Source organism: Syngnathoides biaculeatus, chromosome 11 (genome assembly GCF_019802595.1).
Source record: "Syngnathoides biaculeatus isolate LvHL_M chromosome 11, ASM1980259v1, whole genome shotgun sequence".
Classification (NCBI taxonomy): domain Eukaryota; kingdom Metazoa; phylum Chordata; class Actinopteri; order Syngnathiformes; family Syngnathidae; genus Syngnathoides; species Syngnathoides biaculeatus.
The window spans coordinates 30,558,416-30,586,148 of NC_084650.1; the positions used below are offsets into that span (position 1 = coordinate 30,558,416).

The window sequence follows — 27,733 nt, forward strand, 5'->3', positions numbered from 1 at the left end:
AATCCCCGTCTGATCCGGGCCAGGAGGTCGCGCTGCTCCGAGATCGAAGGCGGTTGAGATGGATGGAGAATAGAAAGAGGGAGGGAGGGAGGGAGGGAGGAGGAGGATGAAGAGGAGAGCGGGGCTCCTGCGGCAGAAGGTGGGGGCCGGGGGGAGTGCGGAGCTCCGGTCTCCCACCAGTGAGGAGGACCGACAACGTGCACACACACACCAAGAAAGAAAGTCACAGGCATTGACAAAGTGGGTTATTAAGCGAGGCACTTAAGGCTCAGACTCGCAGCCGTCCTTTGACTGAACGGTGAAGGAAATCAAATAATTCAATATCTCGTCAACTTCCCGAAAAAGGACTCTTGGACTGGCTCGGTTGGAGATCCACTCGGGCCTTGGATACGTGGGATGCGCCAGAGCAGTTTTTGCACGTCTCTTCATTTCATTTAAGGGTTTTGTTTTGGTTTTTTTCTGACGTCTACACGGCAGTGATTCTCACCCTTTAGCTCCTGTTGCAAAACCCACTTTCAAAGAACAAACGAGAGTTGTTTTGTTTCAAAATGGCCTCTGAAGATAGAGCCATCCGTCCATTTTCTGAGCCGCTTATCCTCACAAGTGTCGCGGGCAGGCGGTGGCGTACACCCTCAATTGGTTGCCAGCTAAACGTAGGGCACATCCAGACTGACAACAGTCGCACTCGCAGTCACGCAATTTAGTGTCCGGTTATTGCTGCATGTTTTTGGGATGTGAGAGGGAACCGGAGTACCCGGAGGAAAGCCACGCAGGCACATGTGGAGAACGCGCAAACTCCACACAGGCGGGGCCGGGATTGAACCCGGGTCCTCAGAACTGCCCAGTATGTCCAGTCAATGCCGTTTGAAAGGAGTTTTTCTGTAACGCCGATCAAGGCATTTGACTTGCGCCAGCCAAAGGCTGAGTGGGCGGGACTGTGCTTGCTTACAACCTAAACGAGTGGCTAACATTTCTAATCTCTTTCCTATATTAAGCTGCGCATGGGCCCTTTATGCACTAAAAAGAAAGAGGACGAGAATCTGTCAGCGAGCCACCGAAAATGGGCTGGCGAGCCATTTTTCGGTCTGGACCCACCAGTTGAGAACCGCTGCTGTACAACTTGCACCTTCACTTAAAAGGTAAACAAGTAGGTCCTGAACTCCAGTTTGAGGGCGAGAGATCCTCCAGGAGCGCCACCCGAGTAGCAGGAACGACATCGCGACTTCCTGTCTGGTGGTGCCACGGACGTGCCGCTGAAGGGCTGCACGTGCGGATGGCTCAGAGGGAAGCAGACGCGAGGTTTATCAAGACCGCCTAGAAGGAGTCCCGTGGCGTCACCCCCGGAAGCACCCCAGTCACTGGCTCCCTGTTGCAACTCAGCCAGATGACGAAACGCTTGAGCGGTTGGAACCAACCTCAGCGCTCCAAAAAGATAACGAGGCAGGGAGTCGGCTCGTCTGCAGATCCGCCTTCACGCAATCATCGTATGTTGGGGTTATTTTTTTTTTTTTTTATTTGCCAAAGATCCGTTTGATTCTACTCACCTGTGAAATGACTCTCGTGAAGTGCAAGTTGCATCCTTGTGAAAAATATATCTACATTTCTGTTCCGAAAATGCCAGCAAATAAATATGCCACATCAAACTGGCATGAATTCAAAATGACGGACTTAACAATTCTGAGCTGACTGTTTATTTCAAGGACCCCAAAATATGGTAATATACGGTCATGTTTCATTTGAATAAGTATTAAAAAAAAAAAACAATATTGCAGCTCATGTATTCTCCTAGCTATGGACACCAAAGGCTCTTTTTTTGTGTGTCTAAAGATCAAAAGGTGAACATAAACAATTTGCGCCATCCTAATCAACTATGAACGATGTCTGATCGATGATATTCCAGATGAAAATACTGCATTACGCACGGAACGTCGAATGAGAACAAGAGGACGGTTGTTATAATCAGACCGACAGTTGATGAGATAAAGAAGATGTTGTAGCGCCGGACACAGGAACAGGACTCGCTTTATTGTTCGACATCGCCAAACTACTCGCATAACGGCGGGAACTCTGTTAACATTTTACTCCGGAAGCGCAACGACAAAAACAGTCCCCCAACTCGAGGTCCCGCGGGTGAATTATGTAAACGCCACAATGTCTCGTTTCAGATCGTACAGTGTATGTGTACGTGACGAGCTTTAGTTTTGCATCGTAAACTTGACGAGGAAAAAAAATCTCACACCATCATGAATCCAACGCAATATGCTACATTACTAGTCCTGCTCCCAAAAATGCATTTGCATGGATTTGAACATTCTGATCATCACTTGAATGCTTCTCCCGTCTCTCCGATAACAAACGAGCGCGAGCGAAAGAAACAACCCAATAAACAAAAAGCAGAAAGAAAGAAACGTAAAGCAATGAATGCTTGGAAGCGTCGTCAGCCTTAAAAAAAAAAAACAATCGACAGAAACAACTGAAGGTCGTATTCACTCGCACGTTATGGGGGGGGGGGGGCAGTTGGAATATGAATACGTCTCTGCAGCTGAGGCTTCGCTTCTTAACTATTCTTTTTTTTTTTTAAATACAAATGAGCAACCGTTACATCCACTTTGTGGCGCTAAAGAAATGACGTCCATGCAGCCCAGCGCGGAGCTCGACGGGGTTCGGACAACGAAAAGTTCTGCCGGCTTCTTTTTGGGTGGAATTTGCTTGCTGTCCGTGCGCTTTGCTGGGTTTCACACCCACATTTCCAGAAGACATTGCGGCCCCTCGGAATTCAAATCATTGAAAATTGGCTCGGGAATTTATTTTTGACGACATTTCCTCAATCAACGATGGGAAAACCGACAGTGAATTGGTGACTTTGCTTTTTAAATCTGATTGATTGCGCTGCTGTGCCGGGTCGGAGAACGGCGCCGTGGCGAACGTCTGCAAGGCTGCAACGCAAAGAAAATGGGCCCGCTTTTGTCGACCGAGCATCAGAATCAGAATTCGCTTTATCAAGCATGTCAAATGCCAGACAATCTTAAATCTTAAAGATCAGCCATAGCCGTGAGGGGCGCTGGGAGCCAATTTTTTTCCCCACGCCGAAGCGGGACAGGGCTGACAGTCTTAAATATCGAAAACGTAACATTTAGCGATAAAAACGCTTCGACGCGGGTCTGCCGTGATGCCGAGAATTGTGACTCGGCAAAAACAAATCAAGCACGTTTAAATTGGAAAAAAGTTCTTGCGGACGCCCAAAAATCCGATCGGAAGAATTTGTTTATCGGGGCGTTGCCATTTCGACGACGTTTGGCGCCATCGCGAAATGTTTCGAGCAGGACGCTGGATAATAATCTTTGGGGAATTAGCGGCGCCAGGTCACAAATGTTTTTCATCTTTGTGTGCGAGGCCCGCCACTGATTTCGAATGGATTATTTCACGATTCTTAATTACCGCATCAATTGAGTAACGCCTTCTTTTGATATACTGTAGGCTAAAATGGGCAGTAGGAGAGCGATTTGAGGGAAGAGATTATTTGTCGTACAAGGTTTGTCCGCTAAAATAGATCAGTTGACGAAAAGATGGAAGGTCAATTTTGAGTCGGGCTTCCGCGGTTTCTGCGGTTTTGCCCTCGGCCGAACTGCCTCCTTCACTTGCATACACTTTGTGGCACGTGAGGTCAAAAAAAAATCTGCACGGAGGATTTTCAGGATCACATTTGAAAAGCACACAAAGCTCGACACAGACTGACAATTGAAGTTGGTTTGTCGTCGTCCTCCGAGGCCCGATCTTGAACGTCTGCAAGCTCAACCTGAACTGTTTTTTTTTTTTCTTTTCCTTATTCTGCGTTGATATTAAAAACCCGAATGTGTGCTAAACTCGAGCGTTTTATTTCGATCCACGCCACGTTGTGCTCGCTGGGTGTTCAAACAGCACGAAGCAGGAGCTCTTTCTTTCTTTCTATTGACTGTGAAATATTTCCAACTGAGTGAATCCATTGCACGTATTTTTTCAAGAATGACTTTTCATGGAACTGTAGAAGTACGAATTAATTCGACCGCCTGGTGGAGAAGGCCTGTGGAGTCTTTTGACTCGCCAGCCTCGAGGAAACAAACTGCCAGTGTCCAGCAAGGTTCCTTCCTTCCTTCCTTCCTTCCTTCCTTCCGTTCATTCATGAGTTCATATTTCGATCTTCCTCCTTCGCCTCCTTCCTCGCGTTTTAATCGGGAGGCAACGCGATCCGGGCGAGCCCTTGAAATTCAAAGCTTTTCTTTTACTTTTTTTTTTTTTTTTTTTGCCCGAAGACACGAAACGTTTGTACAACATGTTTGCGCCTCTTTCTTTGCACTTTTGTCCTTGCGTCACTGGTAAACATCCCGCTTCCCGTCCCTCGCGTTCTCACGTTTCTCCTCGGTGGTTTTTTTTTTTCCCTTTCCCCGTCCCGTCAGTGGCGCGTGGTGTTCTTGGCAAATTTCTGCCCGAGTTGCTGAATGAGCAGCGAGAGCTCCCCGGCGGCCTCCGACTTGTCCTCCAGCAGCTCGTACCGCAGGCTGGAAATGTCCTGCTTGATTTCCTTCAGCTCACCTGTGAAAGCACAACAATCGCAATGGCGTCTTGATTATTGTGCTCAAACTTCAGTGGGGGTCCACAGTGTATCAAGCATTGTGTCAGGGGTCAACGACGGGAAGCACTTTCACTGCCATCGACCACATTACTATAAGTGCTACTTTCTAACAGTGTCGATGAAAAGTGCATCCAGCCGTCGTACGGGCGTAGCGCGACATTGTCGGTGCAGTGCGGTTGGATTCATTCCGCAGATTGTATGACGACGTCTACGGCGCGAAGGTCCGTTAAAGTGCACCTCCAGTCGAGAACGTGCGCAGCGTGAGAAAAAGCAATCGACGGCGTCCTCACCTTCGTTGACTTCATCGCTCTCTCGGTCCACTTGGGCCTTGAGCACGTAACGCTTGATGAGTCGCTTCATGATCTTCTGCAGGGCGACAGGGAGGACAAGAAAATGAGGAGGTGGCCGAGCAACAGCGGCTGGCGAAAATTTGAACACGCCCGCCACAAGCTCGCAGATGTCGGCTATTGATCTCGAAAACCGGCAAAGAAGGCAGGCGAGGAGATTGTTCTTTTTCACGCGTGTCCCGACGGCGGACCAACGAGCGCATCTCGCAGTTGACTTCTTTCCGTCGCCGACGTTCACTACGACGCTCGACTTGCGATGTAAGTCGTGGCGCTTTCCCACTCACGGTTTTTTGCGAGCAAATTCCTGTCATGAAAAATTCTTCTCCTCCAAGTTGTTGGTTATATGAAAAAAAAAAAAAGCAAAATCAACTTCAGAAAATTTCCACCATCATGATTTCAGATTTTCATTTCCGGACTGACTTTTAGCAACCATCTGACTCCTGAGTTCCAATCTCGGCTCAGCTCTTCCCATGTGGACTTTCTCTGCTTGTGCTTGTGCTTGTGTTTTTTTGTTGTTGTTGTTGTTGTTGTTGTTTGGTTTTGGTTGCTCAATCCACTCAACTCACCTCGTATCTGGTTGGATGCTTTCTAGAATTTCGGGACAAGTTGTGGAACTCCTCTCGCAGCGACGGGAAAGACCTGAAGGGGTCACTCTGGTGCAGGTGCAGACAAACGTAAACTGTTAACTTGAAAGGAAACGTGTGACTTTCCGCGTTTGGTTCAAAAGAAGAAATTCCCTTGACCTAAAACATCCTTTTCGACAAAATTCTCAAGAATGTAGGTTCACATAACTGCGGCGCAGAGAAAAGCAGTTCCATGCAAGTGACTCGACGACGCAGATACGAAGCATTTGCAAAAGCCAAACGATCAATTTTCCGCTAATCGTGAAGCCGGCTGTGGACGCGGTGGAAGTTCCTCCGGAGGTAGGTAGTTTACCTTGGCCCGGGAGTTGAGCATTCCGAGCTCCAGCTCGGTGCCGCGCTGACGTCTGCCCACCTTGCACATCCCCAAAAGGCCGGACCTCATGCGCAGGACCAGGTAGTAGAAGGACTTTGGACTGGGAACCAGGTTGAAGGGGGCGGGCAGAGTGCGGCCCTCGTCGAAGTAGGAGAGCCACAGCTTAGCGCGAGCGAACTTCCACTCCACGTCGGCGTCCTCCTGCGGTGTTTGAAATTCCGGGTGAAAGGCGAAGAGGAAGAAAAAAAAAAACAAACAATCGTTCCCAGATGAGGAGGCGTGAGAGTCGCCGGTGATGACGCGCCGGTGCGGGTCACCAAATCTTGTGTGTTTCAAACACGGGGCTGAGCTTTTTCTGTTTTCTCTCTCTCCATTCAGCCATGTTTTTTTTTTTTTTGGTCGTTTTCCTGCTGCATTTGGAATTGAACGCGGCAACCCCGGCGACCCCCAAAGCTCGCCACTGCTTTTATTTGCGAGACGTTAACTCTTGGCCTCCGTTCCGCTTGAAAATGACCAGAAGTCATTCCAAAGCCAGACCCGTATTGAACCCGCTGGTGCGAACCAGCGGCGGCTCGATGCTAATGAGTTGGCGTCAAAGTACGCCCGCCGGCGTTGCCCCCGCTAAAGTCTTTGCAGCTGAGCTTCAGATGGCCAAATTCTCAAAGGCGGTGCCGAGCTGCAAACAAGCCGAATTAAAAGAAACAAACAGAACAAGCAACGCTACGTATGGATCATCATCAAGGCCAGCAGTAGTTTATGCGTAAAGACTTGGGCGGGCCGTGGTCACGTCCACACCCTTCAATTTCAAAGTCTTCAACAAACGCTGCGTAAACATCCCGGGTCAAGTACGCATCAAATCTGGTTTTGATCAATTTCCGTAACCAGAGCCAACGACCGGTACCTCGATCTCCTGGTACGAGCTGTTAATCATGGCGATGAGCATGTTGAGGAGGACGACCACCATGGTGACGTTGTAGACCCCGTACAGCACGTAACCGATGTTCTCGATGAACTTGTGGTCGTACTTCAGCACCACGGAGATGACTTCTGACAGCCCGAAGATGGACCAGAAAAGAGTCTTAAAACTCTCCTCCACGCTGTCATGACAGAGAAACGCTGAAAATAACACCTTTGACATCTTTGCCTTGGAGTCACTGAAACGGATTCATTTTGGTTTAACTTGAATATTTCTACTTTGCGTAAACCAATATTGGAAGAAACATCAGCGCCCGCTAACTTTGCTCCGTTGAGTTGAAAAGCACAGCGGTGAGGTTCAAAGGCGATGATGCACGTACGGCGCCAATCGCCATACGCTAACGTTTTGGGCCCAGCGGGTGCTGCGTGATGCTAACGAAGCCGTTGAGTTGTTATGGTTACGTGGGAGCTGCCGCCCTTGGCCCATCTCTGCCACCAGATGCCACCCCACCGCTTTACTGATGCTCGGACAACGTTGTTACGAGGCGTGCGGCAGACATGAGAAGGCTAAAGTCCCGCAGAGGCTCGCTTGTTGGTGTGCACGTCACCTCATCTGGCTGAAGCGAGCGCCCCCCCCCCCCCCCAGCCCCCCACCCCCACACACACACGTCGCTCTTCTTCTCGTTGCTCTGGAGGCGACTCGGCCGTTGTCTTTGCTCTCCACTCGCTCTTTCGTTTGCCGGCCCGACCAACCGCTACTCGGTTCTAATCCAATCGTGTTCGTTTTCATATCTCCCTTCCGATCACCCCCCCCCCCCCCCTCCCCCCAGCTTGCTTCCCGGCACTTTCCAGCTGTTACTCCACCCTTCATCCATTTCTTTGAGTGAGAGGTATTTTTCTCCATTATTTTCCCCTCAACATTTCTCCTCTTTTCTGATCTTTGGGGGCATTGTCACGTAGCTCAGCGGGAATCCATCATCTGGATTTGAGGCCGTTTGCAAATAATACGTTATGTAATAGCGAAGGTGTATTCACTGACGTCGACCGACTATCTCTCCTCTTGATGCTGAGAGACATAAATAGAGGAGTTGTTAAATATGGGTGTAAAATGATCTGCCCTTTTCAGGTGCCAAACTCGCCACAGGAGCATGTTGACGTGTCGTCCACACGTAGCTCTCGTAGGCATTTTGCCCGTTCGGTTTGGTCCCATCTTCATACGCAAGCGAGTTGTGATTTTTGCTGTTCCCAAAGTGTGCAAGCCGACGACAGTCGCAAATGCTTCGCTATTTGCTTGGCAGCACCTGGCAAAGTCGGATTTGGAATGAAGCCCTTTCCAATTACTCGGCGGCCGCCGGACCACCTGAGCCGTGCAGGCTGCAAATTAGTTTTCCGGCGACGCATTATCGTAGTTTACAGTTGACATTTTCAAACTCTGAAGGTGTGAATGACCTTCGTTCGATGATTCCACCGGGATCACATCTGATCCCCAAAAAACACCCGATACGGGAATCACACCCACTAGAATAATTTGAAACGCCCTCATCGGGTGACGATGGAGGTCAAATACTTGTACACACGGCTTGACGTGAACTTTTTACTTCACACTGTGAGCTGTGGCTAGAAACTCGGCATTTATTTCCAGCGCCAAGTGGGAAGTTGTTGTCCTGGAAACTAAAAATCCACATCTGGGAAAATATTTTGGGGCACGTATGAAACCAAAAAGGAATTGCACACATCCCGCGAGGAGGAAAAATGGCACAACCCAGCAACACTGAAACCTTTCCCCCGCTGCGAAGCATCGTGGAAGGATCGTCACGGCACGGGCGCGCTTCCCCACCTCAGGGCCTGGACGGTCTTTTATCATCAATGGAAAAAGGAGTCAAGGGTCAGCCACTTATTAAACCCAAGGTTTCACAAAGTCCATTTTCAATAACCATATGAAAACATAATTCTTTGTCTGCTATTAGTTTTAGTAGACTCTTTTGATTCAGATAAAGTTGAGGCAACGTTGACGTAGGAAAGCAGAAGATTTCCAAACGCTGAGCCGCACTCACTGTTTTGCTGTTATGGGTGCAAAAGTCTCATAGAACTGAAAAGTTTTGCTATCCTGCAGCATTTTCCTGATGTGCAATCTTTTTTTTTTTTTTTATTCCCTGTTGAGATGAACCCTTTTGATGTATCTAATCAACATTTACTTTTGTGGGTAGTTTTCAGAGAGGTAGAAGCTGTTGGATTGTATGGCGCTGCAGTGCGGTTTGGAATATTTTGGTTTTTTCACCTCAATGAAAGCGATGCAGTTGAGCATGGTTACGCAATGTAATATCACCAAATCCATGAAAAAGTAGTTGTTTTTTTTTTTTTTTTTAGGTGAGGTCGACGCTCCTTCCTTGGAGCTATTAAGCGTTTCCTCTTGCTGTCATGCGTTCCTCTCGCCAGGTTGCCCATCACGCGCCAAGCCAGACCTCCAGTCCAGTCACGCCTCCGTGATTTGATCATCTTGCTGGTGTCACCCCGTCGCTTGTCGCATCCATTTGACGACGTGGCCAACGGGCTCATGGCTCCATTTTCTTTTGAGCTCTTTTATTTTTTGCTCACTTGGATTTTCTTCCAATTGTGTGTTTGTCATCACAGCTCAGCGCGTCAAAAGCCGTCACGCGACGCTAAAAGGCCCAGCGGAGATCCTGGCAAAAACGTTTTGTTGGGGCCTCCAACGCTGCCAAGTGTGCGCTTCTTCTGGACCTTCCCGGCCATCTCGTGTCACTCTGTGCGCTCAATTTTGCCCTCTTTTGTTTTTGCATCCTGGCAGCGAGCCCACTTTTTTTTTTTTTTGCTCCGCATCCGCATCCGCACAGGGGACTCCATCCCCTTTTTGTTTCTTGCCTTCTGGTTGCAATTGATTCGTTCACTTTCCTCGGTTTGCGGTATCGCCGGCACGGTGGCGCAGCTGTAGAGCGTTGGCCGCAGAGTTCCGAGGACCAAGGTTCAAATCCCGGCCCCGGCTGTGTGGAGTTTGCATGTTCTCCCCGTGCCTGTGTGGCTCTTCTCCGGGCGCTCCGGTTTCCTTCCAAATCCCCAAAACCCGCTCGGATTCATTGGAGACTTTAACATTACCCCGTCGGCGCAACCGTTGTCTTGTCTCCGTGTGCCGTGCGATTGGCTGGCGACCAGTTCAGGGTGTACCCTGCCCGACGATAGCTGTGATAGGCTTCAGCACTCCCGCGACCTTTGTGAGGATGAGCGGCTCAGAAAACAGCTGGCTGGCTGCTTTTTGGATTTGTCGAAATCAATCCTTTGGTGGTTTGACTTTCAGTCCGTTCAACTGCTCCGCGGGGTGCTTTGACGCACGATTGAGTAGAAGATGAAGTCGTGCGTGTCCGCTGGCCTCAGCAGGACTGACTAACCGTGAATGTCGATAAGTGCGTGACCGTACAAGCGTCTTGTTTGAACACCTGCTAAATGATGCAAAACGCAGGCGCCGTGTACGCGTGCATCTCCGTGCATTTGCTCATATGGGTCTACTCGGCCCGGCTACAGAAGAGCTCCGTCTAGCGGGCCCGCGAGAGCTTTTGACCTGCCTCGCCGAGCCGTTCGAAAAACAAATGGAAGCTCAGAGGAACCGTTGGGGAAGGCAGCAAAACAATGAACCCAACTTATCCTTATAACAGAGGATCTAGAATAACACGCAAGTCTTTGCACATGGCAACAACTGCCTTCTGTTTGGTCTCGGAGCAAAAACGGATGCAAAAGCTTGATCGAAAATCCCGACTTGACGGTAACGATCAGAATCCGACGATGACGGCCATTGGACAAAATGGGGATTATTCATTTGGCAATGCGTGTGCGGGTTTTCTCAGAGGACTTCGCTTTCCTGCCACATCTCCAAAATGGTTCAATGAAGACTCGGAATTGCCCGTAGGTGTGAACGCGAGTGCGAATGATTGCTTGTTGGTTGTTGATTGGATGGCGACCGGTCTGGGGTTTTTCCCCATTTCTTGCCCGAAGATAGCTGAAATGGGTGCTGGCGTGCCCGTGACCCGCATGAGGATACGCAATACAGAAAACGAATCATCCATCCATTTTCAGAGCCGCTTATCCTCACTGGGGTCTCAGAAGTGCCGGAGCCTATCACAGCTGTCATCGGGCAGGAGGCGGGGTGCACCTTCAACTGGTCGCCGGCCAATCGCAGGGCACACGGAGATGGACAACAGTCGCACTCACAATCAAATTTCGAGTCTCCAAAGAATGCAAGCATCTTTTTAGGATGTGGGGGGAGAACATGCAAACTCCACACGGGTGAGGTTGGGATTTGAATCCCAGTCCTCAGAAATGTTAGGCCAACGCTGTACAGCTGCGATGGAGAGGGAGGGCGGGGGGGGGGGGGTTCCATTCATCCAGGGTAGCATTTGCTAGATCAGATGTTGAACCCGAAAGAAGGTTTGAAGTCTTTCCGCTAATGCTGAAGCTACATCGGCATGTAGCTGCAAATTGTGTCCCGATTCTGCCACAGTACATGTTACTTTTTTTTTTTTTTTTTTTTTCCTGAACGATGAAGGCAGAATATTTGAGGTGGTCTCTGCGTTCTTAGCAAGTGCGCGATCATCCTTGAGCGCATCGCCGAGCAACCATCAAAGCTGCGGGCTGAGAGACAAAAAGCCACACTGACCCCTGGCGGCCAAAGTCAGAAGCGCAACATCTTCCCGGTTTGCTACGATTTTCTTTTCATTTTTTTCCTCCACAGGAAAAAAAAAAAAAAAGCACTTTTTTGGCACTTATATGAGTTTTTTTTTTTTTTTTTGGGGGGGGGTTGTTTGTTTATTTTTCTTTGATTTCACAGAAGAGACACACTCGCGTCCGGGAACACTTCCCAGCCATCTGTGTCGTCTTCCTCGCGGGCGACAGGTGGCGTCTGTCTGCTTTTGGCCCATTTTGGCCCATTTTGGCCCATTTTGGCCCATTTTGGCCCATTTTGGCCTCTTTGGCTCGAGTGCGCAGCCAAGCACAACTGAGCTTGTCGTTGCTCTTCCATGCGCAACAAAGTGGACTCGTCGCTCTCTCGGTCCAAACGGACCTCATCTTAACCTGGATCGGGACTTTCCCAGCAGGTACCGGCGTGATCCGGAAACAAACGCTCTTAAGCGTTACGACGGGCGCCAAGATGTGAACAGCTGGCAGTAGATCGGCAAACACGCCGAGCCGGAATGAATTGTCAAAAATGAGCCAGCTCGTGTCAGATGCGCGAGCACGTTCGCTTTTGCTCGCTTGTCCTCGACGGCCGCGAGAGCCAAACGCGCTCACTCGTCGTCGATGCAAATCGCAAGCACTTCTTTGGTAGTCGGGCCCGACCGTACAATTTCGGCTGCTGTTTCAAAAGATACGGGCAAAATACATAAAGAAGACAAAAACAACCGAGAAAACCAAGAGGCGCGACTCACGTGGTGAAGGCCGGATTGTACTTGGCTCCAAGGTAGTACGAGTACAGGTTGAACATGCCGATCATGAAGGCCACAAAGACCATGATGAAGATGACCATGAACTTGAAGATGTCCTTGACCGTGCGTCCCAGCGAGATCTGCAGCGGACCGAAGCTCTCGTTGGCCGGGAGGATGTAGGCGATGCGCGAGAAGCTCAGCACGACCGCGATGGCGTACAGACCCTCGGAGATGATCTGAGGGTCCGACGGGCGCCACTTGTTCCTGGCTGGAACGACGACGACAAAAAAAAAAAAAAAAAAAAAAAAAAGGGTCAAGTTCAGGGGATCGTCGGAAAACGTTCCACTGGAATGAGAAGACGAGAGAAAAGTGCCAAAGACGTCCTGGCGTCAGCCGTCAAGCGACTCGTACGCGGCTGGCGACAAAACCATTCGTCGCGCTGTCAACCTGATGAGCAAAAACACACGTGCACGGTCATTAATCCTGCAAGTGCACCTGATCAAGCGTCATCAGAAAAATCGCAATTTTTGCATGAACCGGGTCAACATTTTGTGCTCTTTTCAAGTCAAGCGAGAACGCCGACGAAGAAGCAAAGACGAGAGGAGGCGGAGCCAGAAGATGCCGGACCAGCGAGGAGGGGAAATACGAGCGTACAAAGTCTGCGGGGACGTCAGGGCCAGGGAAGGAAACAAAAAGAAGGAGGAGAAGAAGAAGAAGAAGAGTGGTCATAAAAAGCGAGTAGAAACAACAGAAGGGCTACGTTAGCATGGGAAGAAAAAGACAGAAGCAAAATGGGAGCATCACTGATAAAAGGGGGGGGGGGGGAGACAATCCATCAATCGTCACGTGCGCGTGCATGTATGTGTGGGGACGCCATCAGACCGCTAGGTGGCACCACGGATGAAGATTGGCTCCTCCTCCTCTGAGAAGCCAAAAGTGCAGCAGCAATTGTACACGTCAGCATGCTTTGATGCAAATATTTGGGGATTTTCTTGCCTGCACGTGACTTCTTGATTCCTGATCTTTCTTTTCTCATCTTATACAGATATATATTTGCCCCTATGAATTCCCTTGTCGTGTAAATTTTAATGACTGTTGCAGCTCACGAATGACTCGTCTGGATTTTGAAACTTGGATCTTATTCTTACATAAACTGCATAATCGTGTTTTGTACAGCTAGCATTTCATTATTGATATTTTTACAGACAAACTATCAACACTGGAGTCACCGTACAAACACACACAGTACATGAAGTGACGTTAACATGATATATGCCTCAGTGTACTGTGCAGCTGAAATTCTACATTAAAAAAAAAAAAAAAAAAATGCCCTTATTCTCGGACAGCAATTGCACTTTTCCAGCCCGATGTTCCTTCCGTTGACGTTCCCGGCGGCTGGACGAGGCGCCACGTCAGATTTCTCAAACGCGACGCTGCACGTCGTTGGCTTGGTTCCAATTGGGTGGCATCCGGACCCATGACAGCTCCGACTTTGGACTTTTTGGAAGAATTTCATTCCGTTCCGCCACTGAACGTCTTTGAGCAGGCGTTTGAGCAAAGTCGGGAAGTCGGCGAAAGCTCAATTTAGCCTGGGGTGTCAAACTTGTTTTTGTCACATCAGAGGGACGTTTCGACTGTGAAGCCATCGAAGTGCAGTAACACCTCATATTATTCCTAATACAAAACAAATGCCGCAGGTACATAACCAATTCTGAAATCAGAAGTTCGGGGGAAGTTTGGCTAAAAGTAAACTTCAATTATTTGGTGAACACGGCACAAAAATGTCGAGAGTCAGGGATCTCCTTTTAGTTTTGTTTCGGCTGGACGGGGTTCGAGTCCCGTCGTCATTCACGAGCAACATTTTGGGCCGTTTCTCACCGAACGTGAAGTAGGCCACGTCGTCGGGCAGCGAGGCGTTGCTGAGGTCTCGGTCGGGCACGTGCATGTCCACGTACTGCTGGGCTTTGGACGCCTTGAGGAAGGCCATGAAACGCGCCGTGAAGGACGCCACGAAGATGGAGAGCATGCCGAAGTCCAGAAGGTTCCACAGGTGCATGATGTACTCTCTGGGCCCATCGCTCCAGATCTCCTTGCACTCGGACCAAATCATCCCTGTTGAGGCGAGCCGCAAACGTGCTGAGAAAGTTCTCGGCCTTCACTTCGGGTAAGGTGAAGAGTCAGGACAGCGCCATGTTAACGTTTCGGACCGCCGCGGACCCCGGCCCGCATTTCACACGTTCTGCCCCAAAACGTACGTCGCACAAACAAAACTCACCCAACACCCACTTCATGATCAACATCTCGGTCCAGGAAAATTGGGTGGTCTTGACCCGAAAAACCTGCCGCGGGTGGTCCGTGATGGTCTCGTTGGGCAGGTTCTTGACGCCCTCGAAGCGGTCGGAGGCGTTGACCACCAGCAGACCCAAAAAGATGCTGAAGGAGACGGCGTGGGCCACAAACTTCATGAACGGGCTTCGCAGGATCTGACCCAGCTGCGAGCGCAAAAAGGAAAAAGAAGCCGCTCAGGTTTGACTTTGGCGTGTGTACGACAAGCGCCCAAATAGGTTTGCAAAATTGTCAAAGTTGGGAACTTTTGAAAAAAACATTTATTGCCTCTTGGAAAAGTTCCAATTTGGAAAATTTCCAGACTCGCCATCTTCAGTCCCGATGACTGTTGAGGAATGTTCAGGAAATTTTCCAGTTCCTTTACAACTAACTGCCCCCCCCCCCCACGCCCCCCAGCAAAAAGAAGCACCTTCTGTACCAAATATGAATGCAAAAGGGGTTCTGCATAAAACCCCATAAAAACGGCACAATTGTACAAAAAAAAAAAAAAAAAAAAATGTCTTCCGGCACTGCTCTCGGAACCCGCCGTGTTCAATATTATCCGCCCACAGGAGGGCACCACGACCGGCCGCGCGAGCTCCCGTTGCCGTTCCAAACGTGCACGTGACCAGCAGGAAAAAGCCAAAGGCCCGATTTGCAAAAGCTTCCCGAGCCGCTCGGGCAGAACTACTTTGCGCTTCTCACATGAGAACGTTGGCTCATTCCCACCTTTGCTGGAAGGAGGGTGTGTGAAATTAGGAAATGGGGAAAGGTGTGGAACCTGCAAACTCCACCAGGTCCATCATTTCTCCTGCCCAAGCAGCGGTAAGCACTGGATTGAGAATTGGGTCCTGACTGATGGCCTGAAACCGAATCTCCCAGGAAACGAGCGCGAAGCGGGTTTTGTTTGGGTGAGCGCGCATGAGTGACTGGAACACGACTGGACATCGTCATCAGATCCCAGAATCAAAGATCACACAAAGATCGGAAGCGACGTGGTCGAAATCTCAATTCCCGCGGTGAGATTTTAGAATGTGGGCGCTCTTTTAAAAGTTGGGGAAAAATAGAAAATCAACAGGTTTGGAGTCTGTGTCAGAAAGGCAAGCTTTTGCGACTCCTCCCTTGTACGTGTGCGGCGTCTGCGTAGCCCTGAAAAAGCAACACTGGGTCATTTGGCCAAGAGGAAGCATGGAAAATAAGAAAATAATATATCGGGCCTGAAACGGAAGCTTCCGGTAGACCGCGGTGAGAACGGCGCCGCTTACCGACTGTTTGCGACGAGATAGGAACCGAGCCGACTACGCCCGACGTCTGAACCCATCCAAACAGTTTTGCCGTCTGCGTGGAAAGCGGCACGGGAAGCGCGCGTGAGCGTTCCCACCTTGCTGCACGGCACGATCCAGTAGGCAAAAGCCAAGAAGGGCAGGCCGACGGTGACCCCCAGCACCGTCCAGCACTTCACGCCGAGCGACTGCTGCCTCAGACCGGGAAGGTTCTCGTACCAGATCGTCAGTAGCTGCTGTTGACAGTTGGGATGGGCCACAAACTGGGATGGGGGGGAACACAACAACGGATGACAACATTGGGGAGAGCAACGTGGAACACATGACAACAAATGAAAGGCGCATTTCAGCTTTTACTCCACTTTTGAAAAACTTAGCTCAGCTAAATAAAGGCACGTACTGGGAAAAAAAAAAAAAAAAAAAAAAAAAATCAAATCCAGCTCAGAGAAGATGAAATTAGAATTTTCTCTCTCTGCCAAGAAAAGCAAGCGTCAACTATTTTTCAATTCATAACATGTTGCTGACATTTGGTGTTCAGCGTTCGTCTTAAAAGAAGAAAGTGGCTGATGATTAGCAATCCTAATTGTCAACGGTGTCGTGAGGATGGGGAATTATTATTCATATTGTCTGCACAAAGAAATCGCAGACGGCAAAGGGGGACGAGACGAAGCCGGTAGCGCAAATCGAGCAAAATCTGAACGCCGCCGACGTGCGGCAAAACACAAAAAGTCGGCGCCGAGGGCAAATTTGGACGCCGCAACCAAAAAGCGAAATCTATCGGGGTGAAAACTGCTTGGGTTGTGATGTTTTGCACGCAGCGTGGACATAAAACAAAGTTATTATTTGTTAAATATGGCCATGCAATATTAGCACGCAATGTGAAGCACTTTCAAAAATTGTCCCCATCAATCAATAAAAGAAGGATATTGTCAAATGATCATTATTGTCATATTAGAAAAGGACGATTTTGTCTTGCAAGTTTTATCCCCCCCCCCCACCCCGAGAGAAGAAGAAAAGAGATCCGAAGTGACGCCAGTTGGCCATCGACGGCCGCCATTTTGTTTGGGAAAGTTTAGCTTTTTAAAATTAAGATTACAGCGGTACACGTCAACCGTGGTTGAGGTCGAATGCGAATTTAATAGTCCATCCATCCATTATCCCAGCCGCTTATCCTCACAAGGGTGTGCCAATCCCCGTCAATGCGGAACAGAACGGCGATTCGCAGTTAACGCAACAAACTACATTTTGGCCCAAATTAGCTGAAAAAAAAAAAAACCCAGGATTGAAACAATAATGTACATTTATGAGAAAAAAACTGAAAGGAGTGTGAATTAGTGATGCTTCCCATAACCGTCGAATACCCGAATGTATTGTGCAACCATGGTTATACGAGTTGTTTTTCACTCACTTGTTTTTCTGGTCAAGACGTCTGGACCGTTTCACTATCTTGTGTTCACATGCATACCAAAGACGAAGATTGCTGTGGGATGTCTCGACTGTTACGTTTCTCGGAGCCTGAAGGACGCACTCGGGTGTCAACGGTAAATCGGGAAACAATCGTTGCGGCGCCAGGTGGGACGGGTAGGCCGCCCGTCCTTTCTCTCGCACGCGACTGTCAACGTGTAATAAGAGAGAGACGCAGAGTACAAACAGGGAGATTCTGCCGCGGGTTTCGTACGGACGCCCGGCTGGTGGACAAAGCGGACCTCTACCCGGGTGACGACGGCTCTCCACCTTCTCGGCGTAGGCAAGGGGCTCGTACGATTGATTTCACGCAACGTCAACTGGGTTTTGACAACTTGCATTTGGTCGAAATAAACATGCCAGTTATTGAGGCGAAACAGCATTTGGGAACGTCGGTCTTTTGTCTCCTGCGCGCCGACCAGCACCCAGCATCCTTTCAATAAAACAAAGACGTTCGTCAATCCCTCTTGCAGTCCTTCCTTCTTGAATTTGATGTCATCGGTGCTAATTCGGATGCGTCGATAAGCCAAAGACAGGCACAAACGTCGCTGATCGTTCAGCAAGTTGATTTGTACGCAGTGACCCAAAACACACACACAGTCGGGCGCCGCCCGGTTTCCGTGGCAACGAGCCCCCACCTTCGGCGTTTGTCTCCTGCGCAATTACACCCCCGGTGTCGGTCACGCTCGCTTTTTGCCGGTACAGACAAACGCTCGGAAACGGGAAGGCAAACGGAGGTCGGCTTGCCGTCCGCGATCAAACTCCCGAGACCTTGTAAGTCATTCAAGATTCATGCACGTGCAAAGAAAAATGTCATTTTTGCGCAGCTCCCTCGAACGTGCAAAATGAATCGACTTAACCTGGACGTGGAAGTCAATCAGCCTCCTCTGCACGTCCCACGTAAAGATCCGTTGAGAAAAGGACGACCAGCATACGCGGCCATTCATTCCCGAAAAGGGAGATTCGCCCTCGAGCGGCTCGACCCGGTTGAAAATGCTCGATTGCGCTCGACTTGGGGGAAAAGAACTCATTTCGCGACCATTGGGAGTTTTCCATTCGACTGAATGGCAGTGACAAATGGGGACCCTCAAGGATCAATCCTTGGACCCCTTGTGTTGACACAAAGTCTCCATCACGTTAATGTTAAAGGTTATGAATTATAGATACGTCTTTTGTGTGTTGGAGTCCCCAGATGACGAAAACGAAACAATAAAGAAGTGGATAAAGCAAAGCTTCCTTCAATTACAGAAATGAACATAAATGTCTTTCCTTCGAAAAGTATTTCCAATATTTTGGTTCCCTGACTGATGACCGAGTGAAATATGAATGACCGTCCGCCACTTCCTGTGTAGTAATATCTCTCCTCCAGAGGATTATTATCTGTGACGAAGGCCTCCTTTTTGATGACGCTCTCTTCCCGACGAGATTTTAGAAGAAATCTCCGGTTCCGTTCGACATTGGACGCCGAGCCTTGTACGGTGCGACTTTTCTGGTTTGATCAAAAGGCGAAATTCGGGTTTACCTTCTTGACTTCGTACTTGATGGCCAGCTTGACGCGGCTGAGGCAGGGCCGGTTGTAGGGGCTCGGCGGGCACAGGTCCACGTCGCCGTTCACGATGGCTTCCACTTCCTCCGTGTCCCGACAGAGGTCCAACACCCCCACCACAAAGTCTTTGCACTGCATGGACAGCTTTCGGTAGTCGTTCTGAAGTAGAAGATGGACGGGGACGTCGTCAGGTACTGTTTGCTCGTCGGAGGGGAGGCCGTCGCGCGTTTGAAATATGAAACAATTGTGGACCCGCTCAAGGAAAAGTGAACGCAGGGAATACTTAACCCGCGTAGGGGGACAGAAATTTTGGTTTCAGACGATCGGCCGTCAAATCTGAGTGGAAACGTCGCACGGGCTTAAATCGTCATTTGATTCATTCCCGCTTTCTGACAAAAAACATTTTGAGACCAATGAATCAATGTTTGCGGAATATTGTTTGGCAGCGGAGGCAGTTACAAATGAAGACCTACAATTTGCTCACAAAATCACTGTTGCTTGCGCACCTGCAGAAATATGAAAAGAAATATTGTCAAAAGAGTAGCAAGAATGTGTCGGCGAAGAACGTAAAAAAAAACAACACATCGACGGTACAATGAAGTGCAACATAATATGTGACTCATAATAAAACAAGTATTTGTAAAAGAATTGTCAACTCAAAAGAGAATGTTCATTTTTTTTCGTGGCAATTTTTGCCGTTTATTTTGTCCCTTTTCGACGCCGACGTGCGTACAAATAAAAACAAGTCAGCGGACGGCAGCGTCGTCGACCGAGTACGTCATTGCACGTTTCTACGTGGACGCTTTTGGTGGCGAAATGGCGACGGGCCTCGAGGTCCTCGGCTCAAGCTCCGGTTCAAATTGTTACGGCGGAAAAGTGTCATATTTCCATGCTTGTTACGGAGCAAACGTCTGCTCCTCGGGGTTGCTCGAGCAACATCTGCTCAACGCCGCTTGGAGTACGACAGAAGGAAGACAAGACGACTGTTTCAGAATTTCAATGGCGTTTGGATTGTCAGGGGCACGTTGGGTTATTACACGCAACGTCCGATATTACGCTCACGACTCGGAGCGTGCGCTTGGTGCCCGGGGGAGGGAGAAAGGCGTCGGTCGCCAAGATGTCGTGAGAATGAAAATGGAGCCTCGTGCCAAGCGGCGGGAACGCAAATCGAAAGTGAAGTCACGCAAGATGTGCGAAGATGGCTGAGAAGAAAAAAATAAAATAAAGGGGAAGGTTGTTATTTTTTGGAGAAAAAGACCATTTCAGCAGCAGTTGTTTCATCTTCTTTCTTGCGCCTGAAGCTGCAGTCGGGTCAGCTGAGGCTGTTGGGGGGGTCACGCTTGATTTTGCACAGTTCAAACAACGGCCGTTATCTTCCCGACTCCCGTTCCGTTCTTTTGATCGCGTCGCCTTCGCGAGGATAATTTCCTCTCCGCGGCGCCGTCGTGCGAGAGAGCTTCCAGATGGGCCGAGGTCGCGTGAGATATTCAACACCGCACCTGCGTACGGGACATTCGCCTTCATTTTGGACTCCCCCCGTTGACGGAGAGGTTGAGTGAGGCTCTCTCACGGGAAACTGATGTGCCGTCTTGCAAATGTTCTGCTGTCAGGGAAGTCCTCGAACGTGCCGCGGCCGCCCGGGTCTTGTTTGCGCTCGACTTTGCCCGCATGGTCCGAAAGCCCCCCTTTGCGAGGGCAAACATCCCATAAAGCATAATCACCGCATTTAATCAGCGTCTCGATATTGAGCCTGAACGGCATGATTGATGACAACCACATCAAAAGGCAGCAAAGGAAGCTTTGTGTGATTGATGAAATGAAGCGTCACGGGCGGGAAAATGATGATTTTATCCCCCCCCCCCCCCCTTGGTAAAGGTCGGCTGCTTGTGTGCACAACGGCGGGTGCCGTGACTTCAGATGAGTAATTCTTTATTCTGCACTCATAGTACTAAAATATTGTAATTCCTTTTTTAAGGAGGAAAATAGCACTCGCTAAGTCAAAACAGAGAAATGACAATCGTATCATTATGAAAAAGAATTTTTGCCACTTTTGTTCTTCAGTGGTGCTGCTCATTCCGGCGTGGGCCATACGGGGTCCAGGACCCGCTCCTGCGGTAATTGGTTGTAATGGTCTTCATTTTCTCTTTAGTCTGACTATCTATCAACTTCTGATTGTGAGCCTCAGTAAAGGTCTCATTTGGAAGAATATTTCCAAATTCAAAGTTGAGCACCGCACGACACTCGGAGGCGCAAACTGAGAGGACGTCAGGCACGTCCTCTTGTCATCTTTCCAAAGATTTCCTGAATTCAACAAGTCCCCCCTCTGTCTGTCTTGCAGGCGTTTGTCAACCCCCACGGCGCCCGAGCAACAGCCTCCCACTTTTCGCATGTGGTAGCGTCGCGCGATGACGAGAGAGCGAGAGAAGGCGGGCTGGTGATAATGACGTGGAAATGAGACAGATGAGCGCCAAGACAAGGCCGCTCCCTCAGGTGCGCTCCCCTCGTTAACTCGCCCGGAGACGGGGAAGGCCGACGAGCGCCGACGGCGGACGGATGAACGAGACGAGGGACAAATTAAAAGGCAAAAAGCGCCGGCCGGGGCAGATAAGGGATGAGCTGATTCATCGGCAAAATTGAAAAGCTTATCTGACGTGATGATCGAGACGGTAACTACAAGGCAGGGCGTAATCAAGTGCAACCGCACAACGCTGACAAACGAACTGCGTCCACCGGAGCGGAAAATGGGGGAAAATACCGCATCGGGGGCTGTGACAGCTTTCGCTCGGCCGGTAATTAGCAAGGGTTGGCCTCGCGTCTCGCGGTGTCGCAGCGTGACGCCGTTGCGCCTCCCCCGCAGCGCTCCCACAAAGTCGGAGGGATGCAAGTGAGCGAGACCAAAAGATAAGTCGAAGAATTAACATGCAAGCGGAGTCCACAGGTCTTGTCCAATGTGAAATTTTGCCCGGCGACAGAAAAACAAGCATTTTGTTTCTTTAAAAAAGAAGAAAAAGTGACAGAAAATGCCCACAACCTTGACAACTAAGAAGCTCTCAACCGTGAAGCTCGCGGGCTCCGTTCTCGTAGACGGCGCTTTTCTGGCTGGTGGCACGAGATCAGAAGATTTTGACAGCGCAACAGTTGCGCCATCCGACCTCGTCGCCAGAAATGCTTCACTGGTGGCCGTGCGCAACTTTCATTTTTCACGTGCAATTAGCTCACCAGCATCCGTCCATCCCAAAAAATGCTCCACCGCTCCTCCTCTGTTGTGACCGCAATAGAGCGTCTTGTTGTCTGCCCTGAGTGCATCCACGTCAAAAGCCCAGAGTCTGACTTGAGAGCCAGCGGATGGACCTGAGCGTGGGGCTGCCGGTGCTGCTTTAGAGTGCCTTATCGTCAGCCCTGAGTGCGCGCATGTCACAAAGAGAAGAAGGTGGAAGCGCGAGGGAACAAAATGGGCGTGCGTCAATGGTGAAATTTCCTCGATCAGTCATTTTTAGATCAATATCAATCAGCGCTTAGGCGCGGGGGTGGGAGTTACGTATTCGGATAAATAATGGCCACGCCCCTGCCCAAAGCAAGCGGCGCTCGACGGATGAGAACTCGAAAGACGCGAGGGCAACTTACCTTGAACTCGGTCTCAATGTTGGCCAGTCTGGCCAGCTCGTTGCTGAGCTCCAGTGCGGTCAGCACCGGGTCTTCGCTGCTGAGCGACAGGTAAGCCGCGCTGGCCAGGCCCTTGTAGGCGTTCATCCTGGAGCGGGAATGGCTGAACGAGTCCTTTTTCTGTTTCTCCACACACTCGGCGCACTTGCAGAAGTAGTCGTGGGGCCTCTCTATGCGAGCGCCTTTGGTCAAGAGAATGTGGACGATCTCGTACTCTTGGCAGTGAGCAGCCAGGATGACGGGCGTGACGTCGTGCGAGAATCGCGTCCCGTCCTCGTCGTAGGCGTAGAAGTCGTCGTCGTCGCGCATCTCCTGCTCCAGGGGACTCGCAGTCAGCCGCAGACCGCCGCCGAAGGCCGGGTGGCCCAGGATGGCCTCTACGATGCGGACGTAACCCTTGGAAATGGCCAGGAGGAGGCCGTCTCCGATCCGGGCCAAGCCGTCCTTCTTCAGGAGCAGCTCGGTGACCTCCAGGTGCTCGTTTCCCACAGCCAGCTGCAAGGCATTCTGGCCCATGTAGTCCACACAATTGAAGTTCAGCGTTCGGGAGTCCTCCAGCATTTTACGCACGACGGGGATATTCCCGTACTCGGCCGCGTCGAGAAAGCGCTCCTCCTCCGCGGTGAGAGCCGAACCGCGCTCGTTGAACATGTAGGCCGGGCCCCGGACCGCCTGGCGGCGCCCCTTCTCCCTCAGCGTGGTGTGCCGGCGCTGCGTGGCCTCCGCCCTGTACAGATGACAGCAAAGGCTGAGGACCCCCCACCCGGAAAATGGCGAGGACGTGAGACCGGAAGCCGCTAGCCCGGAACGCAAAACGCTCGGAGGTGCAACAAAGGCATTAGCGACTCCTCCATAGGTCCAGCTTGACCAACCGGGGTTGAGCTTTGCTGATATCGAGGCCTCCCAACCGCAAGCGGGGTCGGAGCTCCGCAACGGCAGACTTCGGGTCGACGACACCTGGGGGACGGATGAAGTCGTCATCCTTTTGGAAAGCACGAATCCCGTCGAGGGTCACGCCGGGCTGGAGCCGAGCCACTTTTGGGAGGAAGGTCGACTAAATCTCCGACTCTTTGCCATTTCGTGGCCTGTCAAACCCTGCGCAGCGTTCTACGCATACAAAGTGACGCATGGGTCGGCGCCGGATGCGCTTTCGAGCGTACAGTAATAACCGTCACGGCGGTCAAATATTCTCCGTCAATGACCATCAGAGGTGAACAACAGATTGATTTCAACAAGGTTGATTTTGCACGCAAAAAAAGGCCTTCGAGGTGACAGAAAACACACACCGGCTAAATCAATCCCCAGAAGGGACTCAGTCCACATATGCCCTGACCAAAACTTTTCGCCAGGATGCTGACAAAAGTCTCACTCGTGCTTATGAAGGACGTCATCAAGTCCGCAGAACGACAGAAAGGGAAAACTTGCCTGCGCGGAGCAGCCCGATTACCAAGTGGACACCTCAGTGGGGCGTCTTTCTCCACATGGCGCTTGCTTTCCTTCACCGGTTCATTTTCTGCTTTGTCCCAGCTGTCATCGGGCGGGAGGCGGGTGGGCTACACCCTGAACTGGTCGCCAGCCAATCGCTGGGCACATCGAGACAAACGGTCGCACTCGCAATCACATCAACGGGGGCAATTTAGAGCGTCCAGTGAATCTCGCGTGTTTTTGCGATGTGGGAGGGAACTGGAGTGCCCACCTGGACAAAAGCCACACAGGCGGGGCCGGGATTTGAACCCCGGTCCTCGGAACGGCGAGGCCAACGCTTTCCGGCCGGACCGCTCCACGGTCTGTTTGTGAAAGGTTCGCAAATCACAACTGTCGATGCTAACTGCTAGCAAGTCGGTGGTGCTTTCCGTTCCGTCGTTTGTTAGCATGAAGCTTTGCCAAAGCTAAGCTGGGCTCGTTTCATGTACGCATCCTGTAATTCTCTTTGTTTGATGCTTCAGATGACCAAAAGCTTTTCGACTTACAGCCCACTTTTGTGATGAAACGTTGACCGTAGGTTAAAGTGGTGCTCATCATGAAGTGAGTTGAATTTAGTTTGCCGCCACCAAGCGCTCGAATCTCAAAGTTGCACTCGCGAGTCAAAGCAAAAGCTGGCTCAAAGAGCTCGTATCTCGAGGCACCACTGTAATAACGCCTACAAAATTAAAAAAAAAAGAAAAAAGTAGAAGACAACATTTTCCTATGTTGACCTGGAGACAATTTAAGCTTCAGTGCCTTGCCCAAGGACACTTCAACAGCAGACTTGAACTGTCGACTCTTTGGTCCAAGAATGGGTCACCCGAGCAACTGAGCATGAGCAACCCCCACATCTTGGTGTTAAAAAGTGGGGTGTGTGCTTGGGCTTACCCGACCGAGGGTTTTACGCCCTTTTGTAAAAAAAAAAAAAAAAAAACAAAACTAGTTCAAGGGCAACATGAAAATAGCTATTTTTCCAAGACATTTCCTTTCATTGTACTGTACGCCGAGTGACAAATCTCCCCCGGTAGCGACTCGAAAGACGGTCAATTTGCACTGACGAAAAAGTAAAAGCCGTGCAATCATGTTTGAAATCATATTTTGGATCATAGCCAGCCCAAAAAGCTCATTTGGAGGATCAAAGGCGGGTTGCGACCCGCGTTTGCCCGCTAATGACAAACAGACGTCGTGGCTCGGTATCAAAGCTGGCCATCAAAGAGCCACCCGCCGGCGCCCTCGCTGCCGACGCGGAGAGCCGCTACTCACTGCTGGACGCCTGCCACCTGGCCTCCATCTTCACAAGGGAAGGGCTTCAACGTACAACACAAGTAGAGTTGACCGCATCTCTGAATGCGAGCGACGATGATGACTTCAAGAACAAAAAGTCAGTGCGTAAAGTCATCCTGGACAAAAAGTGCCCTGAAAACCCGCCGGCCCCATTGACTACATTCTTACATTTTTCCACAATTAAGCTCATCAAACAAACGTGAATAATCACACGAATTGAGTGGAATTCGCATGCTCTCCCGCGTGGCTTTTCTCGCCTCCCGCATCCCAAAAAACGTGCAGCATTAGTTGGAGACTCCAAATTGCCCGTAGGTGTGATTGTGAGTGCGACTGTTGTGGGTCTCCATGTGCCCTGCGATCCAGTTGAGGGTGTACATCGCCTCCTGCCCGATGACTGCTGGGATCGGGTCCGGCACTCCTGCGGCCCTTGTGAGGATAAGCGGCTCGGAAAATGTGTCGATATCAGATAAGAGACAAGCAACCATTCACGCTAAAAACGTTTGGGCAACAGGGGTCAGATGCATTTTTCCTTCCATATGCTGCATTATTAATTGTCAATGGGTGGGGTGGGGTGGGGTTGGCATACCCCCCCCCCCCCGCCCCCCATACTCGGAGCCCCAAAACGTCCCTGCCTTTGAAGCTTGAGCTGGAAGAATCAAATTCAGATAGTTTATCTCTTGTTTTGACGGGAAATATTTGTTTTTTTTTTTTTTTTTTTTCCCCAAGAAATATTTTGGTCGAAATTGACTTGTAGTTGGGTAGCGAACCTGCACGGGCGTCAATTTGTAAGCATGTTTTTGTGCACGATTTGCTTCCTCTTTTGTTCCAATGATTTGGTTTGCCGATTTCTCCGTCACGAGCCAAATTAAGACAACAACTCCGAGCGGACGCAAAAAAAAAAAAAAAAAAAAACTCACGATTGGCGGCCGTCGGAGTTGTGCTCGGGGGCTTCGGGGGCTTCGGGGGCTCGCCGGGCTCTCCGTCCGCGGTGCTGAAGGCCCCCGTCCTTCCCGGAGCCGCCTCGTCTCCAGGGGGGCGGCGGCTCGTCGCGGTGCTCGCACACCACGTCGAGGTGCGCGGAGCGGCTCGGGCAGTCCCCGCCGCGGTCGCGGAAGTTTGGCGGCGCGAGCTGAGGGGGGGTCCCGGGGTCTCGGTTCTCCGGGGACGAGCGAAGGCAGTGCGGCGGGTCCGCGTGCACCAGGAGCGGAGAGGCCGAGGAGAAGAGGTCCTGGGGCCGCCGACGGGGAGCCGCGGACGGCGACGCCGCGCGACGCTCTTTCTCGCCGCCATGGCTTTCCTCGCCGTCGTCAGACATGGAAATAAATAGTTGCGAAAATCAAAAGCGATCAAGACGACACCATCAGATCAGATAGCGCCGCTTGTTAAAGTTTCATCCCTGCAAGTTCCGTCCGAGCTGCGCGCTAGCGTGGAGTCCGGATCCCCAAACGTGCACGCGCGCAAGAGCCGGAGCGCGCTCGAGGTGCGAGCCTCGCTAAAATGGAACGACGCGAATCAAAAGTGACATCTGCGGTCACCGAGACACCGGTGAGGGCGGCAAGAGCAAGATGGAGGCGCTTCGTCATTTCTCCTCATTTGGATTCTATAATTCATATTCATTTTTCGTGATTTCAGTGCGAAATTGCTGAATTTGCGTGTCTGTCCCCCAAACTGCTTTGCATGGAATTCGTGTCCACACGCACTCCATGACCGAAACATTTGCCTTCTCCTTTTGTGCAAATAATTGACGCATTCATATTCACCTCGGTGCAGCCTCGTTTCACACTTTACAACCCTCAGGAGAGCTCCAAAGTTGTCATTTTGAAAAGTGCTCGTGTTTGTCTGCGAATAGAAAAATATGAACCATTTGGAAGAGTTCAAACGAAAGCAGACGCCTCCATTTTATGGGATTTTAGTCAAATTGTTTTGTTGCTTTAATTTCTGGTCTCAAGCTCATGCGTTTTATTCAACGAGGCAACCTTCAAAAATGGCGGCAATTGGAAGAGCGCACGTTGCGTACGAGATGTGTGCAAAATTGTGGCTTGCTGCAGCTCAATAATCCCAAATTTTGGCTCCAAATGGCAAAAGCGCACTACCAGTTGAATCCGGACCTTTGTACTTAACGGAAGACCAAGACCGCAGTTGAAAAGGTGGTTCGTCCCTGGAACGTCAGGAGACGAGACGACGGCGGCCATTGCGCCGCCATGTCCATCGAAATGAAGCAAAAAAATTGGGGCCAAAGCTGTTAAATTCTTTCCATCCTACTTCATGATGTCGTGACTACGTTTTGTTCAAGTGCTTCTATTGTTTTTTTTTTTTTTTTTTTTTTTTGGGGGGGGGGGGGCTCCACAATGGAATAATGGCATTTCAGTGGAAAAAAAAAAAAAAAAAAAAAAAAAGATGATTTGCATTATGAATGTTTTCCCCTCATATCTCAAGGAGGCACACCC

At 50.3% G+C, this 27,733-nt stretch overlaps 1 protein-coding gene across 8 annotated transcripts; it reads right to left on the reverse strand.

The window, feature by feature from the left end:
* Positions 1 to 983: 983 nt before the first annotated feature.
* On the reverse strand, positions 984 to 27,417 carry LOC133508830 (short transient receptor potential channel 7-like). 8 transcript variants are annotated; one of them, XM_061835281.1, is made up of 12 exons: positions 26,204 to 27,408; positions 22,500 to 23,265; positions 18,852 to 19,034; positions 15,964 to 16,128; positions 14,533 to 14,749; positions 14,136 to 14,369; positions 12,261 to 12,525; positions 6,815 to 7,010; positions 5,893 to 6,114; positions 5,523 to 5,609; positions 4,900 to 4,975; positions 986 to 4,569 (listed from the first exon to the last, which is right to left on the reverse strand). In XM_061835281.1, the coding sequence occupies exons 1-12, from the start codon at positions 26,599 to 26,601 to the stop codon at positions 4,430 to 4,432; spliced, it is 2,949 nt and encodes a 982-aa protein (XP_061691265.1). In that variant the 5' UTR covers positions 26,602 to 27,408; the 3' UTR covers positions 986 to 4,429. The 8 variants fall into 8 exon arrangements, 6 of the variants coding, with proteins under 6 accessions (XP_061691271.1, XP_061691265.1, XP_061691270.1 ...); XM_061835286.1 differs by lacking the exon at positions 26,204 to 27,408 and adding an exon at positions 23,411 to 23,446; XR_009797164.1 differs by having other exon boundaries at positions 4,498 to 4,569; positions 4,900 to 5,275; positions 5,377 to 5,609; positions 26,204 to 27,409.
* Positions 27,418 to 27,733: the final 316 nt, after the last annotated feature.

Bases quoted from the DNA above. Each gene is read 5' to 3' on its own strand.
- LOC133508830 (XM_061835281.1), bottom strand. From the start codon at position 26,601: ATGTCTGACGACGGCGAGGAAAGCCATGGCGGCGAGAAAGAGCGTCGC. The intron at 14,750-15,963 runs GTGGGAACGCTC...TTGCGCTCGCAG, and splicing joins GGATCGTGCCGTGCAGCAAG to CTGGGTCAGATCCTGCGAAG. The intron at 14,370-14,532 runs GTGAGTTTTGTT...TCGCCTCAACAG, and splicing joins GATCATGAAGTGGGTGTTGG to GGATGATTTGGTCCGAGTGC.